Source organism: Indicator indicator, chromosome 8 (assembly GCF_027791375.1).
Source record: "Indicator indicator isolate 239-I01 chromosome 8, UM_Iind_1.1, whole genome shotgun sequence".
Lineage (NCBI taxonomy): Eukaryota > Metazoa > Chordata > Aves > Piciformes > Indicatoridae > Indicator > Indicator indicator.
This window is the reverse complement of record NC_072017.1, coordinates 5,608,335-5,623,211: the sequence shown is the minus strand read 5'-3', so window position 1 is coordinate 5,623,211 and position 14,877 is coordinate 5,608,335. Positions and strand designations below refer to the sequence as shown.

At 38.8% G+C, this 14,877-nt stretch overlaps 1 protein-coding gene across 1 annotated transcript in view; it reads left to right on the top strand.

Annotated features, from left to right (window-relative positions):
* SLC30A9 (solute carrier family 30 member 9) overlaps nt 1–14,458 on the top strand; it is a 29,377-nt gene extending 14,919 nt beyond the window's left edge. The window contains exons 9-18 of the mRNA XM_054383328.1: nt 664–766; nt 2,141–2,196; nt 3,370–3,505; nt 4,346–4,385; nt 4,789–4,860; nt 5,306–5,413; nt 6,579–6,744; nt 10,397–10,526; nt 11,345–11,458; nt 14,065–14,458. Coding sequence (XP_054239303.1) covers nt 664–766; nt 2,141–2,196; nt 3,370–3,505; nt 4,346–4,385; nt 4,789–4,860; nt 5,306–5,413; nt 6,579–6,744; nt 10,397–10,526; nt 11,345–11,458; nt 14,065–14,109 — 970 coding nt within the window. The 3' untranslated portion in view covers nt 14,110–14,458. The remainder of the gene's footprint in view (nt 1–663; nt 767–2,140; nt 2,197–3,369; nt 3,506–4,345; nt 4,386–4,788; nt 4,861–5,305; nt 5,414–6,578; nt 6,745–10,396; nt 10,527–11,344; nt 11,459–14,064) is intronic.
* Nucleotides 14,459–14,877: the final 419 nt, after the last annotated feature.

The following is a 14,877-nucleotide window of genomic DNA, read 5'->3' as shown; positions in this document are numbered from 1 at the left end:
AGTTACAGTGATACTTCACCATCTCATGAGGTAATAAAAACTAAATTAAAAATAGTAAATCACATTCAGATCCTTGGATGGAAAGAGGTGTAGAAATCAGTGCTACTACCTCATGCTTGAAAAACCTAAAAAAGAGAAGTCACACTGGACATCTTAATGGAAACATGCCATAGATAATTTTTACAGCCTAGTCTTAACATTTGTATCCTACTGGGAGTTGCCCAACCTGTGACTGAAGTGGGGAACCTTGCACTCCAGTATTTGGAGGGGGATGTAAACAAGGCAAAAAGGATTGAAGAAAGAGAGAAGGAAATGCTTAAAGATTTTATTCACCCACTGGTAGGCAATTAGTTGCTCTGGGTAATTGTGATGGTAGTTCTCAGGAAGTGTGACTTATTCAGCACTGCTTAGCAGTTATAAAATTTGTCAAAAATTGTTATCTTTATATATCAAATTTAGCTGAAAGGACTTTTTAACAGTAACCAGGTAGAACATCTGTATGCCTTTGTGGTCTGTACAGGCAGCTGAAGATTAAACTGAATGTTTGGTTTCAGCATTTACTGTCAGGTAATGCATGATTATACAGAACTTGTGGTTTTGCTGAAAATACTGAAGCTAAAATATTCTCTTGTTCTTTAGCTTTCTTTTTCTTTTTCTTTTCAGAAATGGGTTGAATTTTTTCTTTAAGCTACTTGCTTGGGTTTACACGGGTTCTGCAAGTATGTTTTCAGAAGCCATACATTCTTTAGCAGATACATGTAATCAGGTGAGTATTTTAAAAGTCATTTTAAATTAGCATTTGTAATAATTATTCAGGAGTAAAAACACATACTTGTAACAGTTGTATTATACTTGGAAGCAGTAATTCAATCTCTCAGTGTCCCCTGGTTTGACTATAATGTCAAGAAATGAAAACAGCATTTTGTTTAGGAGGACTGGAACACCTGGCAAAATTGCTCTGGGCAACCTGATCTAGTTGAGGATGCCTCTGCTTACTGCAGAGGGGTTTGGACTAGCTGACCTTTGGAGGTCCTTTCCAACCCAGACCATTCTATGATTCTACAAAATACTTTTTCTTTACAAAGTTTGCTCACAGCTAACATCAGTGTTGTAGAGAAGCCTAAAAAATCCAAGTTGATTAGCCACCACTCTTACTAAAAATGACTCCCAGACTCTGCTGGTTTGTGTATTTCCAGTGCTCTTCGTGTTCAATACCTGTGATCATGTTTGTACTCTTTTTTGTGTGGTTTACAGGCTTCCCAGGAGGAGGAAAAGCCCTGGTACTTTTACTAAAGTAAAGCATACAGTAAAGGAAAACAGAAGTGATTTTTTAATAGACAGTTTCATCTGAGAGAGAGTTTTTTAGTGTTTTACTTCATTGGTAAATTTCTCTTTTCAGTCATTCAAATGACAGTGCCAGCCCAGAGTGTGATGTGCTCAGTGTGCATGCACTGGGAAGATGTACCCTTTCCTCTGTGTGTGTATTCTTTTAGCTTCCCAGAGCAAACACAAATCTCACTTACAAAGTAATGTTGCTGTTACATATAATTTTCATCAAACTGTAAATGAAGACATACTTATTTGATACATACTCAATTAAATATATTCCATATAGGCTATTTAGATAGCAACAGATTTTTTTTTTTTTCCTTCAAAACATTTTTACTTTTGGATTGGAGAATACAAAGTTCACTGCTGAAAGAAGCTGCAGTGTAACATCAGTACTTTGGCAATGGCATACTACATTTAAAGTCTCTATATAATGTATCTGCAAATTATCTATATAATCTGCAAATTATCTATATAATCTGCAAATTATCTATATAATGTATCTGCAATTTAAATGTATAAATAAATATATATATAAAAAAATATATATACATATATCTATATATTATATAGATGGGTATAATTAATAAATATCTTGAGAGTGGTAGATTTAGATGACAGATTTTGAGGATTATATGCCAGATCTAGTCAAATATCTGTAACAAAACATACGTTTAGATCAGCATCTTTAGAGTTCAGTTAATATACAAGGTTTCTAATTTTTTTGTTTCGGTTTGGTATTTTTGGGTTTTATTTGTTTGTATTGGTCATTTTATTAACCAGTGTTTTTTTTTCCTTTTGTCTTAAATAGGCCTTGCTAGCTTTGGGCATCAGTCAGTCTGCAAGGACGCCTGACCCTAGTCATCCGTAAGCTTTTTGAGTAAATAATCATTTTGGTAATTATATGTAGGAGTAAGATCAGTTCTTGTTTATGCATCATCACCTTCTTTTAATCTCTTCTTTCCTTCCATTCCTGAAATGTATTGCTTCTGATTTTATAATAGGTAAACAAAAAGAGGGATTTCTTCCCAATTGAGGGAGTCATAGTTTGAGTGGTCTTGATGCATGTTTGTATTTAATGACTTTTTTTTTCCTCTCTTTATTTCTTTTCCTTTGGTATGCTTTGTGCTGTGTAGTATTTTAATTGACATTAGTTCTCTAAGTTATTCTGGGCTTTTCTACCTCTTCAAATGTATGGATTTGGTTTGTTTTTAAACAATGCTCCTCTGAATGACAAGGGTTTTTTTTTAAATTAAAAAATACTCTTCCTGTTTTCAAAGTGCTTTTCTGCAAGGCAGCTACTTGTATCATAAGGAGATGTGTTTGTTTTAAACTACTCCTTGTTTCTATCTGAGTATTATGGATATTATTAATAAATTCTTACAGTTTCATGAAAGTTGGAAGCTATACTCTCTGTGATATTGTTTGGTATTGATTTGCTCTTCAGTTAACACATTTGGGCAAGTCGTTCATACTGTCAGTACTAGTTCAAAATGTGTCTAACTTATAAAATTAGAGCTTTTTTCATTAAGAGTGACAGGTAATTTAAAAAATATGTTAATCTTAAGTGTGTTTAAGTTATTCATTGTATCTTCTTCCCCTCTCTCACATTTCCCCCCTTTTTCTTCCATATAGACTTTTGTGTAATTGTTTTTTTTAAGGTTGCTAAAGAAGTTCACTGTTTGTAGTAGCAGTTAGTACCAGAAACAAAGGAATAAAGGCACACTTCTAATAATGCTTTGTCTCTTCCCACTGCTTGCAAAACCTGCAGGTGTTGGATGTCTGCAGTTAGCTGGACTCTGTAAAGATGTCACAGACTTTATTTCCTTGAAATGAATGTTAAAAAATACGTAGACTGGCTGCCTTTTCCACTTGGATTAGGTTGAATTTAGCAGCTTTGTCTTAAACAGATACCCAGTCATAGGATAATAATTTAAGACATAAAAGAAAAAAAAATCAATGGAAAAAGCCTTGTAGAAGCTATGTTTCTAGAGATAGAGGATTTTATTTTCCTAAATCACTGTGCTTGTTTCCATTTAGGTATGGTTTCACAAACATGCGCTATATTGCCTCCCTGATCAGTGGGGTTGGTATTTTCATGATGGGTGCAGGACTTTCTTGGTATCATGGGATCATAGGTTTACTCCAGCCTCATCCTATAGAATCTCTCCTCTGGGTAAGCTAATCTTGTTGGATATTGTATCTGATGCTTGTGACTTAATAGAAAGTTAATGGCACAGTCTGAAATTCACTTTTTGAGTCAGTTTGAATCCAAACACAATTAACTCTTAATTATCCTCAATGAGAATGTTTTTATAAAAAAAAAAATAAATATCATGGAATCATAAAATGGTTTGAGTTGGCAGGGACCTGAAAGGTCATCAACCATGGGCAGGGACACCTCCTACTAGACCAGGTTGCTCAGGGCCCCATCCAACCTGGCTTTGACCACTTGCAGGCTTGGAGCCTCTGGAGCTTCTCTGGGCAACATTTCAGTGATTCACCACCCTCATGGGGCAGATTTTCTTCCTAACATCTAATCTAAATCTGTCATCTTCTAGTTTGAAGCCATTACTCCTCATCCTGTCACTACATGCCATTGTAAAAAGCCCCTCTCCATCTCTGCTGCTAGGAGGTCTGCTCAGAGCCTTCTCATCTCCAGGCTGAACAATACCAACTCTGCCAGGCTTTCTTCATAGGAGAGGTGTTTCAGCCCTCTGATCATCTATGTGGCCCTCCTCTAGACCTGCTCTTAACAGTTCATGTTAAGCTGTAGCTGATGTTGTAGTAAACCCCTGTTCTTTAAACCCTGCATCTTCCCTTCAAACCTTCCAGGAGGTGGTTCTTTCCTGTTCTATGACTGATGGCATAATTGTTGGTTGCCTTTGGTTTAGGGACAGCTGCACAGCACAGTGGGTAATGAGGTTCTGGAATGCTACATTGGGATAATCTGTGATGGAAAAGATCTGTCCAAACATGCATGTAACGTACTAATTGAGACTTTTTTCCCACACAGGCATACTGCATTTTAGCAGGGTCACTGGTGTCTGAAGGAGGTATGCAGTTTTAAGAGATATTTCTGTTGAAGTGTTCATCAAGACTCTGATGTAATTACAGTCATAATTGGGCCTTGCTTACACAGTTAAGTTTTGAGCTCTGTTGAAAATACTTGTGTTGTAAACAAAGAAGTGGGGAGACCTTTTTTCTTACCTGACTCTATAATAATTTGAAGAACACATCATTTGGAAAGTACCCACAGAATGCCTTTTTGCTATTAAACTCTCAGTGCATGTGACTGTTCTGATTTGCATGGGAGACAACATATAGAAAAGAAGGTAACTTTATTATGCTTTGTCATAATCAGAGCTTTCTTGATGATCAGTTGCTTCCTCTTTTCAAAATGGGAACAAGTCTTTTTGCCTCTGATGATCTTCAGCAGCTACTTTGGTGTTGTTTCAGCTACTCTTCTGGTTGCTATCAACGAAATTCGCAGGAGTGCTCGAGCCAAGGGGCTGTCATTTTATCAATATGGTATGTGTTGTGATAGCTGTAAGCTGTGTTGTCATTCCAGCCAGAATCTATTGACCAACATTTGCATAATGATAGAAACAGTTTTGTCTGTTTTCCCTTTACCTTGCTTTATCAATTTGTTTTCTGGTCTAGCAACAAATACATTTTACGAAGGAAGTGAAAACCTGTTGTTGCTGTAAGGAGCACTACTTAGATCCTTGTACTAAACTACTTGCATTTTTCAGGGGAATGTCCCTTTGAATTTATTAAACATTTTGCAGTAGCTTCCACAGTTGGCAACAGGGCCAGTTTATGAAGTGTGTGCATATGCAAAAACGCAATTTACACCTATATACTTCCAAAAATGTTTCAGTTGCTGATGTTAGCATAGTTGAAGTACTGTGCACAGTGCAGTGAAGCCAAGCTTCCCAAAGCAATGTCATTTTTTGGTATGTTATGTACACAGTTGTGCAGAGTCGTGATCCTAGCACAAATGTGGTGTTACTGGAGGATGCTGCAGCAGTTCTGAGCGTGGCCGTAGCTGCTACCTGTATGGGTCTGACATCTTTAACAGGTAAAATTCTGCCTCTAACCAAGGCAAGCAGGCTGTGACTTTCCTCCCTTGCATGATACCAACACAGAGCATTTAGGACTAGAACATCACTTGAAGAGAAAGAGAGGCTGAGGGACGTGGGGCTTTTTAGTCTGGAGAAAAGAAGACTGAGGGGGGATCTTGTTAATGCTTATCAATACTTAAAGGGTGGATGTCAGAAGCATGGGGCCAGTCTTTTTTCAGTGACAGGACAAGAGGTAATAGGCACAAAATTGAGCATAGGAATTTCTGCCTAAACATGAGGAGGAACTTCTTTATGTTAAGGGTGGTGGAGCACTGAAACAGGCTGCCCAGAAAGGTTGTGGTGTCTCCATCAGTGGAATCATTCAAAACCTACCTGGACAGCCTGTTCTAGCAGGGGGGGTTGGACTAGATGATCTCCAGAGGTCCCTTCTAACCCCTGTCATTCTGTGATTCTGTGGCTGAAATGCATCTCTGCTATTTTTCTGATACTTGTATACTGTGTGAGCTTCTGGAGGCTTATGCTGTTCTTTAATCTGAGTTAAAAATACTTAAAAGTAGTGTGTTTGGGTTTTGTTCTTTTGGGTTTTTTTTTGGTTTGTTCTCCCATTTGTGATTGATGGGGTTAAGCATGAACAAGTACATGCAGAAGGGTCTTAACTTCCTTTAGAGCTATTTTGTCATACAAACAAAGGTATTTTTCACTAAAGTTGTATTTATTGTAGACAGCTACCTAAATCACTTTGTACCATGGTGGGATTACATAACTGGAGCTTCCTTGTTCAGTGGTGTGCAGCTCCATGGGCATGTGAGGAGGACAAAGCAGTTCTCTTCCTTCCTTTTGCTACGTAGCAATATTAGCATTGTCTTCAGGTTACAGTAGCTGCTGCTCCACAGTGTGGCAAACCTAACTCATTCAGGCAGGGTGATATGTATGGCAATTGATTCAGGAGGGACCTGAAAACTTGTTTTCTTCTAGCTTTATTTTGTTCCTCAGTAGGAAACAATTGGCAGTGCCTTAAAACAAAACACCACCAAACCAAAAGAAAAATCCCACCAAAAATCAAAACCTAAAAAACTTCTCAAACCATATACTGTTAGCAGATAATTCAGATGTCTGATTTGAGAAGTGCTCTGTGGTACTAATTTGACGTGTCCTGTTTAGGAAACCCTTACTATGACAGCGTGGGGTCTCTAGGTGTTGGGACTTTGCTAGGAACTGTGTCAGCATTTCTCATCTACACCAACACTGAAGCCCTGCTGGGTCGATCCATTCAACCTGAGCAGCTGCAGCGACTCACGGAGTTACTGGAAAGCGATCCTGTAGTGAGGTAAGAACCTCTACAGCTCAATCTCTACTAAGGACAGCAAAAAAGCAAGAAAATAGCATTTAGCAAAAACAGTGCAAGCACTTTAAATAAGGGAAATGTGGTGAGATTGATTACTTTCAGGGTGGGCTCTTCTGTATTGAGGTTTTAGAATCTTAATTATTACTAAACCCTATTTCCGTGCTAATATTTACAGTAAGTGAATGCTTGTACCTCTCATGTTCCACAGCTGAAATAAAACTGGAAATATCTTTCAACAGTTTACATGACTTACAGGAGTTGACAATGACTTAATGAGAAAGCCATCACAAACTTAGAACTATACTCAAATGCATAAGCTGCACACGCTTAAATGATACTCTAATGCTGCTTTTATAGTTTATTAGCACTTAAATATTTAAATTCTATCACTGTTAGTATTCAGTGTCTGGAATTACTGTAGCAGTTGGCAGAGAATGGCTGCAGTGGTATTATGATGTAATAGATTCTGTGTGTTAGATGCTGACAGAACAAATTCAATGGTAATTTCTCTTTAGCAGTGTACAATTTGTAGTGAAATAAACTTATAGCTCTTTGTAATTCTGAAGTCATGTTTAAGTGCTTTTTTAAGAAGCTATTTTGGCTTTAACACTATTAACCTTGATTTAGGGGCAAAACACTCTTTGTTTTCTTCTAATCTTTATTCAGGAATATACTTCTGTATAAATCAACTGGAATATTTTAGTGCTTCTTAAAAAATTCATAATCATTACTAGGTTCTGTAGGGCAGGGAAAAAACCCCAAGCCCATTAGTTAATACCAGAACACTCGGAAGAAACCAAACACTGCATCATCTCTGTTGCAAGCAGCAGGTCTGAACAACAGGTCCTTCATTCCAGGAGCTAGAGAAGATTTATATTTTGGAATAGAACTGTGTTAAAAATTTTTCACATGCCAGTAGCTGAACTCTGTGGTGTGGTGGCATCAGGTTAGTCTGAATAGTGGATGTGGTGCAGTCTGTCCTGAGGAACGTGATCATGGATCCCTAGGCATAAACTATTCTTAGTGACAGTTCCATCTTTAATTTTTCCTTCACTGTAACAGCTTTTGGGGAATTGTGCTACTGGAAAATCTGTCATTCTGGTTTGGAGAGGAAAAAAATTATTACAGCTGATGAGACTTGAAACCAGTAACTTGATGTCCTCTGACAAATTAATCTTTAATGTGAAACTTGCTCTTTTCCCTAGTTTGCATTGATGGTGTCTACTAGCCATCCAGAAGATTCCAAGAGCAGGCTTTGTAGCTTGCCTTTTTCCATGCACATTTGTATTTTTGAATTATTAGTGATTTTTCTCTGCCTGACTCAGTGGACAGATTATAAGCAGTATGGTAGAATTTTCTTCTTCACACTTACAGAATGTGCATCATTCCAATGAATTTTATCAGGTTGCTGCTTAATGAGAATCTCAAATATCTCTTGCTACCTTCTTGCTTAGCTCTGATAGGCACTTGATATATCATCAACATTTTTGAGTCAGGTAGATGCAGATTCTCTTCAGTAACCCTCACTGAACCACATCCATTATCCCAAATACCCTCTTGTGTGAGGAAGAGATTTGATGCCAGTTAGGTTACTCCAATTAATACTGTTTTGATCTGGTAGCTTCCCACAGAATAGCTGTGAAAATGTGGTTGGAGTTGGAAATTCCTTCTTGCTACCAGTAAGCTGATGTGTGTATTTTTTAAAATCTGCTTTAATGTTTACTAAGATGTATTTTTTAGTGTGTCTATATTTAGTTCATGTTCTAGTTCTTTTTAATATGCTTACCCCTCCTCTACCCTGAATATTACAAGAAATACTCCAGGAACATTTCCTGTGCCTGTTCATGTTAAATTTCTGCATCCTGTTCTTTGTCAGCTCTTCTTCACTCTTCTAAAATACGTGCCCTCCACTTTCTTCCTGCACCACTTCTGAAGTTGGTTCTCATTTATAATCATCCAGATGAGAAGAAACATTCCTAGTTGGGAAGAGTTAAATTTTCTTAAGACAAAAGGCATGTGCAATTCCAGAGCATTTTTAAACTTAACAACTTGGTAAAATGAATGGCGGGGGGGGGGAAGTTTAGCAGTGTCCATCCAGGGAGCTTCATTGGAGAGTAAAAATTTCGTGTCAAGATTGCATTTTTCTGTTAGTAAAGCCAAATGTTTTATAACTGACGTCAGATACTTGTTTTGCTTTGGAATTGTCAGTGGAAATAATTAAAAAAAATTGGAACTCCTTTGTGTTTATGTCCCATATTTTAGTCACCACTTTTTTCCTGGCCTTGACAGAAAATGTGGAAACTTACTCTCAGTGACAATTACAAATTCTGCTTGGCTTTGAAGATAAAACAAATTTTTGCTCATCTAATTAGGAAACCCCCTACAGTATTTTATTGTATGGTTTGCTTTTTGTTGGGCTTGGGTTTGATTATGTTGTTTAAAATTTATTTTGCTTTTATATGTTATGATTTTATTTTATCTTTATTTCATACCCAGTATGTCTTGGTCCTGGGTTTCCTTCATATCTTCTTATCTCTGAAATACATTGAGCTTTTTGTCTATTACCTATGTTCACACTAGAGTTTATTTAACAAACTGGAACAAAGCTATGCTATAGGAAGACAGAGGTCTTCAAAGACCCAAATGATAAAGATATTGCAATATTCATGTTCTAGTATCTGTTATGAACCTTTAAGTTATACATGTTTCCAGCATTTTCAAACAGCTGGTTGCTGTGTTGTGATTAGTGATGATTAATAGAATCATAGAATTGTTAGGGTTGGAAGGGACCTCAAGGATCATCCAGTTCCAACCCCCCTGCCATGGGCAGGGACACCTCACACTACAGCAGGTTGCTCACAACCACATCCAGCCTGGCCTTAAAAACCTCCAGGGATGAGGCTTCCACCACCTCCCTGGGCAACCTGTTCCAGTGTCTCACCACCCTCACGGGGAAGAATTTCTTTCTAACATCCAATCTGAATCTACCCATTTCTAGTTTTTTTTTTCCATTCCCCCTAGTCCTATCACTCCTGACACCCTAAAAAGTCCCTCCCCAGCTTTCTTGTAGCCCCCTTCAGATACTGGGAGGCCACAAGAAGGTCTGCTCAGAGCCTTCTCTTCTCCAGACTGAACAGCCCCAACTCTCTCAGTCTGTCCTCATATGATAAAAAAATGAGTTCAAAACACACTATCCTTAACTTCTTCCTATATCAAATCTACCTGAATAGAAAGCACACTTTCCTTAACTTGTTCCTATGTGAAATGTAGTTGAATAGCAAACTTTCCAAGGGGTCATGCCTTTCCAAATTGCAGTTACCTAGGAAAGGACACTTCTAGAATAGCAATGTGTGCTTGCAGTAATTGACAATACATTATTATTCCTTACCTCAGACTTGAGGGTACTGAAAGTTTAAGTAGTGCCATGTGTATGCAGGGAGCCATTTATAGATGTGTAGGTATAGCAGATAGTTGTGGAGCTGCTCTAACCAGTTAAATATAAATCAGTATTTAATGGGAGTGCATGGTGGCAAAATGAGGGTGTGTTAATGCAAAGCAGTGGCCTTCTCAAATTACAGGATAGTTACTTGTTTTATGCTGTTGTGCATTTTTCTTTCAAAATTGTGTGTTTCAGAGCAATTCATGATGTTAAAGCCACAGACATGGGAATGAGCAAAGTGAGATTCAAGGCAGAAGTAGACTTTGATGGACGGGTTGTTACTCGTTCTTACCTGGAAAAACAAGACATTGATCAGCTGCTACAAGTATGTTTAAAAAAAAGAATAACTTTTTAACTTCTGGTATTTGATCTTTACTGTCCAATTTCAAGTGTGTCTGAACCCAAGATTTTCAAGCAGGCAAGGGTGGTGAGACACTTCTTCGTTTTGAAAGGTTGCAGATATTTTTGTGTTAGCACGTACATGGGTTCATAGAATCATAGAAAGATTTGGGTTGGAAGGGACCTTAAAGATCATTTAGTTCCAATCCCCTGCCATTTGCAGGGACACCTTCCACTAGATGAGGTTGCTCAAGGCCATATCCAGCCTGGCTTTGAACACCTCTATGGAGGGGACATCCATAGCCACCCTGTGCATCAATCATATGTGATGCTGAAATAGTGCCACTTCTGGGCTGAGCAGGGCATGGGGTGGGATTTACAGCAGCATTCATAGTAGTCCTCCTAGATTTTCAGATGAGGTGGTAATGTAGTGCCCAGACTGAGCAGTGCAACAGAATAGCAAGAATGTATGAAACTGAGGGAAGAATAAACAGGAGTACCCTGCTCGGCTGTGCTGTGAGCAAGGGATACTCCAGAAACTTCTAGAAGATAAAATTCTCTATGCTTATTTGGAAAATAAAGGAGGAAATCCATTATAGAAGAAGGGCAGATGTAAGAGGTAAGTCAGCTCTTTTCATTGAACTCTTGTGTCTTGGAGACAGAAGAAGAGGTGATGTTTCGAAATGAAAGGGTTTAGGTTTTTGGTTTCCATTTACCAACTTGAAATATGTCAGGACCCTCTGTAGTAATACTAATTTCTTTTCTTTCCCTCCTCTCAACTTCTTAAATTTGATTTCTTCCTAGGAAATTCAGCAAGTGAAAACCCTTGAAGAATTAGAAGCTTTCATGCTTAAACATGGTGAGAATATCATTGACACTCTAGGAGCTGAAGTAGACAGACTTGAGAAGGACCTAAAGGTAAAAGCAGCTGCTCATTAGGGAATCCTTACTTTGTCATAGATTTGAAACACAATCACTGCATCTGCCTTTTGGGATTTTGTTTGTAAATATGTTAGAGGGGAAGAGGTTAATAATTCTACTGCAGATTTTCTTGCTATGGTATCATTAATTAAATTCTGACCTGCAGCAAACCCTTGCTTTGCCATTGATCCATTTGTTAGGTATTTTGTCCTGTTTTTACCACTGTAGAATAATATTTTGTCAAATGAGACCCAGTTATGTCTTTGTTACTCTGTTCTCAGATTGTCAGGTTATTTGCAGGCTGTTGAATTCAGTTTTGGTTGTGAAGAAGCAACAGTCAGTTCTGGGTTTGTATTTGCTAGTTAGCACTGTATGAAGTATATCAGTGTGTGATGAAGGCTTCACTCAACATTTTTTACTCTTCTTGAAGCAGTGCAAGGTTTACTTCTCTTATAAACCTATCATAACTTTCTTAGAATTACTTCTGGTTTTCATTCTGTGATTTAAATACCCTTTGGTGGATGCAACAAAGGAGAGTTTTAATTCTATCATGTTGTTGAAGCTGTTAATCTTGAATTTTCTGAAATGAATACATAAGCATGTACTGACTGCCAGAGAAACAGTCTGGTCATGAGACACTGCTCAAGAAAACATCTGTCCTTGCTTATTATATATCACTCCCCTGATCTGGGGGAGCTGAAGGTGGTTGTAGACCCCTTCTAACGAGGTGCCATTGGGTGTTGAATGAAGGCACAAACCCTGTTGCTGTATAGCAATGAGATTCCAGAAATGCAGAGAGCAGAGAATCTCAGAAGTCCTCCCAGAAATCCTTTATTATAGTGTTGTAGAATCCCTAGCATTACAGAGTCATAGAATCACAGAATGGTTCAGGCCAGAAGGGACCTCCGAAGCTCATCCAGTCTGACTTCCCCACAGTCAGCAGGGACATCCCCAACTAGATCAGGTTGCCCAGGGCCTTGTCAAGCCTCACCTTGAATATCTCCAGGGAAGGAGGCTCAACCACCTCCCTGGGCAACCTGTTCCAGTGTTCCACCACCCTCATAGTGAAGAACTTCTTCCTGATATCCAATCTAAATCTGCTCTGCTCTAGCTTGAAGCCATTGCTCCTTGTCTTGTCACCGCAGGCCCTTGTAAGCAGTCTCTCCCCATCCTTCCTGTAGCCCCCTTCAGGTCCTGGCAGGCTGCTCAGAGCCTCCTCTTCTCCAGGCTGAACACCCCCAGCTCCCTCAGTCTGTCTTTGTAGCGGAGCTGCTCCAACCCCCTGATCATTTTTGTGGCCTTCCTCTGGACCCTCTCCATCAGGTCCATGTCCTTCCTATATTGAGGGCTCCAGACCTGGACACAGTACTCCAGAGTCTCAGAGTCCCACTTACAGAAGTAGTTCTGGAAACCCTTAACAGATGAAGAGCTAACAGAAGTCCCTAGCAGCATCCCTAAACCAAAGCCCTAGCCAGAAGCAGCAGCTAACTAACAGAAGTCCCTAGCAGCCCTAAACCCCCCAAGCCCTTACTGACCTAAGTCCCTAACCCCAGGTAACTATTGCTCAGAGAGGCTGTTGATATACAATTTGTTACCAATCTCTTAACCAGTAAAATCCAACCACATATCTAAGCTAAAATCTTTTCCCAATAGGAGGTGCCAGCATGCCAAGGAGGTGGCTTCTGCAGCATGTTCCAATCCAGGGGTGCCAGCCTGAGGCTGTTCTTGGCACATGTGAAACGTTACTGTTTTGCTCTAGGCAGTGTCCTAAGGAATTGGTCAGCTGTGGAATCATGCACTCTGCATGCATTCAGCAGCTGCCCTCAGAGCAGTGGCTGCAACAATTCTATTTGATAAATATTCTAATTTTAGTCTAGTGGTACTGCTTAAAAAATGAAAATGCTATTTTTGAGTTCAGTTGCACCAGCAGATCCATTTTTTTTCTAGTTTTGTTTGAAGAGCAGGCTCATGACTAATGATGTTATAAACATGAATACTGGTTTTTGGTATAGGCAGGGATTTCAGTGGTTGTATTGAATATGCTGTATGTACTAAATCTGCTAGTCTGATTCACATGCTGGATGACTTTGAAGTCAGTGACACTTTCAGTAAACCTCTCATGGATTATGCAATCCATCTAACGATGAGAATGTATTTCTGCAGTATCAGAAAATGCATATTTCTTAGTAGAAGCAGTATTCTGAATCTTTATAAAGAGCTTCAATGGCATAGAACAAATCATTTCAGGAAAGAATCTGTTACAACTTTCTTCAAGTGAGTTATTGGACAGTTTATGTGAAAACTAACTGCCTTGTTAACATCAAGAGAGCTGCATCATAATTATAAAGCATAAGAACTAATTTGTCTGTGAGGTTGAAAAGTATTTGCCAGATAAAAAGATGACAGCCTTCAAAAAATCCCTACAGTGCAGTCAGTGTTGTTTGAAGCTGTTCCTCATTTTAAAGCAGTCCCTGTGCTACCAGAAAAGGGGATTTGTGACCCAGTTGCCAACATCATGCCTTAAAAGACATTATTTATATCCCTGTGCAAAAATCTTAAATGTTTTCAATCAAAGTCTTTCTTTTCTCTCACTTTTGTTTCAGCAACGAAATCCTGATGTTCGTCATGTGGATTTGGAGATACTATAGACATGGCAGAAGAAATCTTCAGGTTGGAAGGAAGTCATGTCAAGGGCTGAAAAGCTTCTGAGAGGGCAGTGACCACAGCACCATACCTCGCTTACTTTTGCTGTAGGCTTCCTGGACTGTTAGCACTGCTGCTGGTTCTGGAGAAGGACTTAGACTGACAGACAAAAATGTCCATGGCAGAATCAGTTTTGAAAAGCTACTTGGCTGAAATCCCACAGGAGAGTCTGCCTGAGTGTATTTACTGCAATTCAGAACTTAAGACTTGAGGCTTGGTTAGGCAAATAGAGCTGCCTGAAAATAGAAAACACACTTAGTTTTGTATTTTTTTTTCCCATTTGTGTCCCTTTGCAGTCAGTTTGCACTTCTTTAATTTCTTTCAAGATACCATTAAAGGTTCTTGGGAGATATTAAGATTAGCTAGGAAGAGTTTGTTCCAGTGGAACCTGCCAACCTTAAACTAATTGTAATGTTTCTGCTGTGTGATTGTTTCACAGTTTTTCTTTTCTATGAGAAATTCTTTCAAATGGGCACTGGCCTTCTCTGAAGTACCTGGAAACCTGCTTTTTGCCACCCTTGTGATTACCAACTGCACTTCAGAAAAATAAGAAGTGGGTTTTTTTTTTTCCTCTTCGGTGCAGTCAGCTGTATGTGGTTAGCCAGAGTTCAATTTCTGTGAAGAAATTACTGTGTAGAGATTTCAGTGAACTTCCTCTGTTTAAATTTTGTTCTTTTTTTTTTCCCCCTTATTTTGACACTCATTCTCTTAAT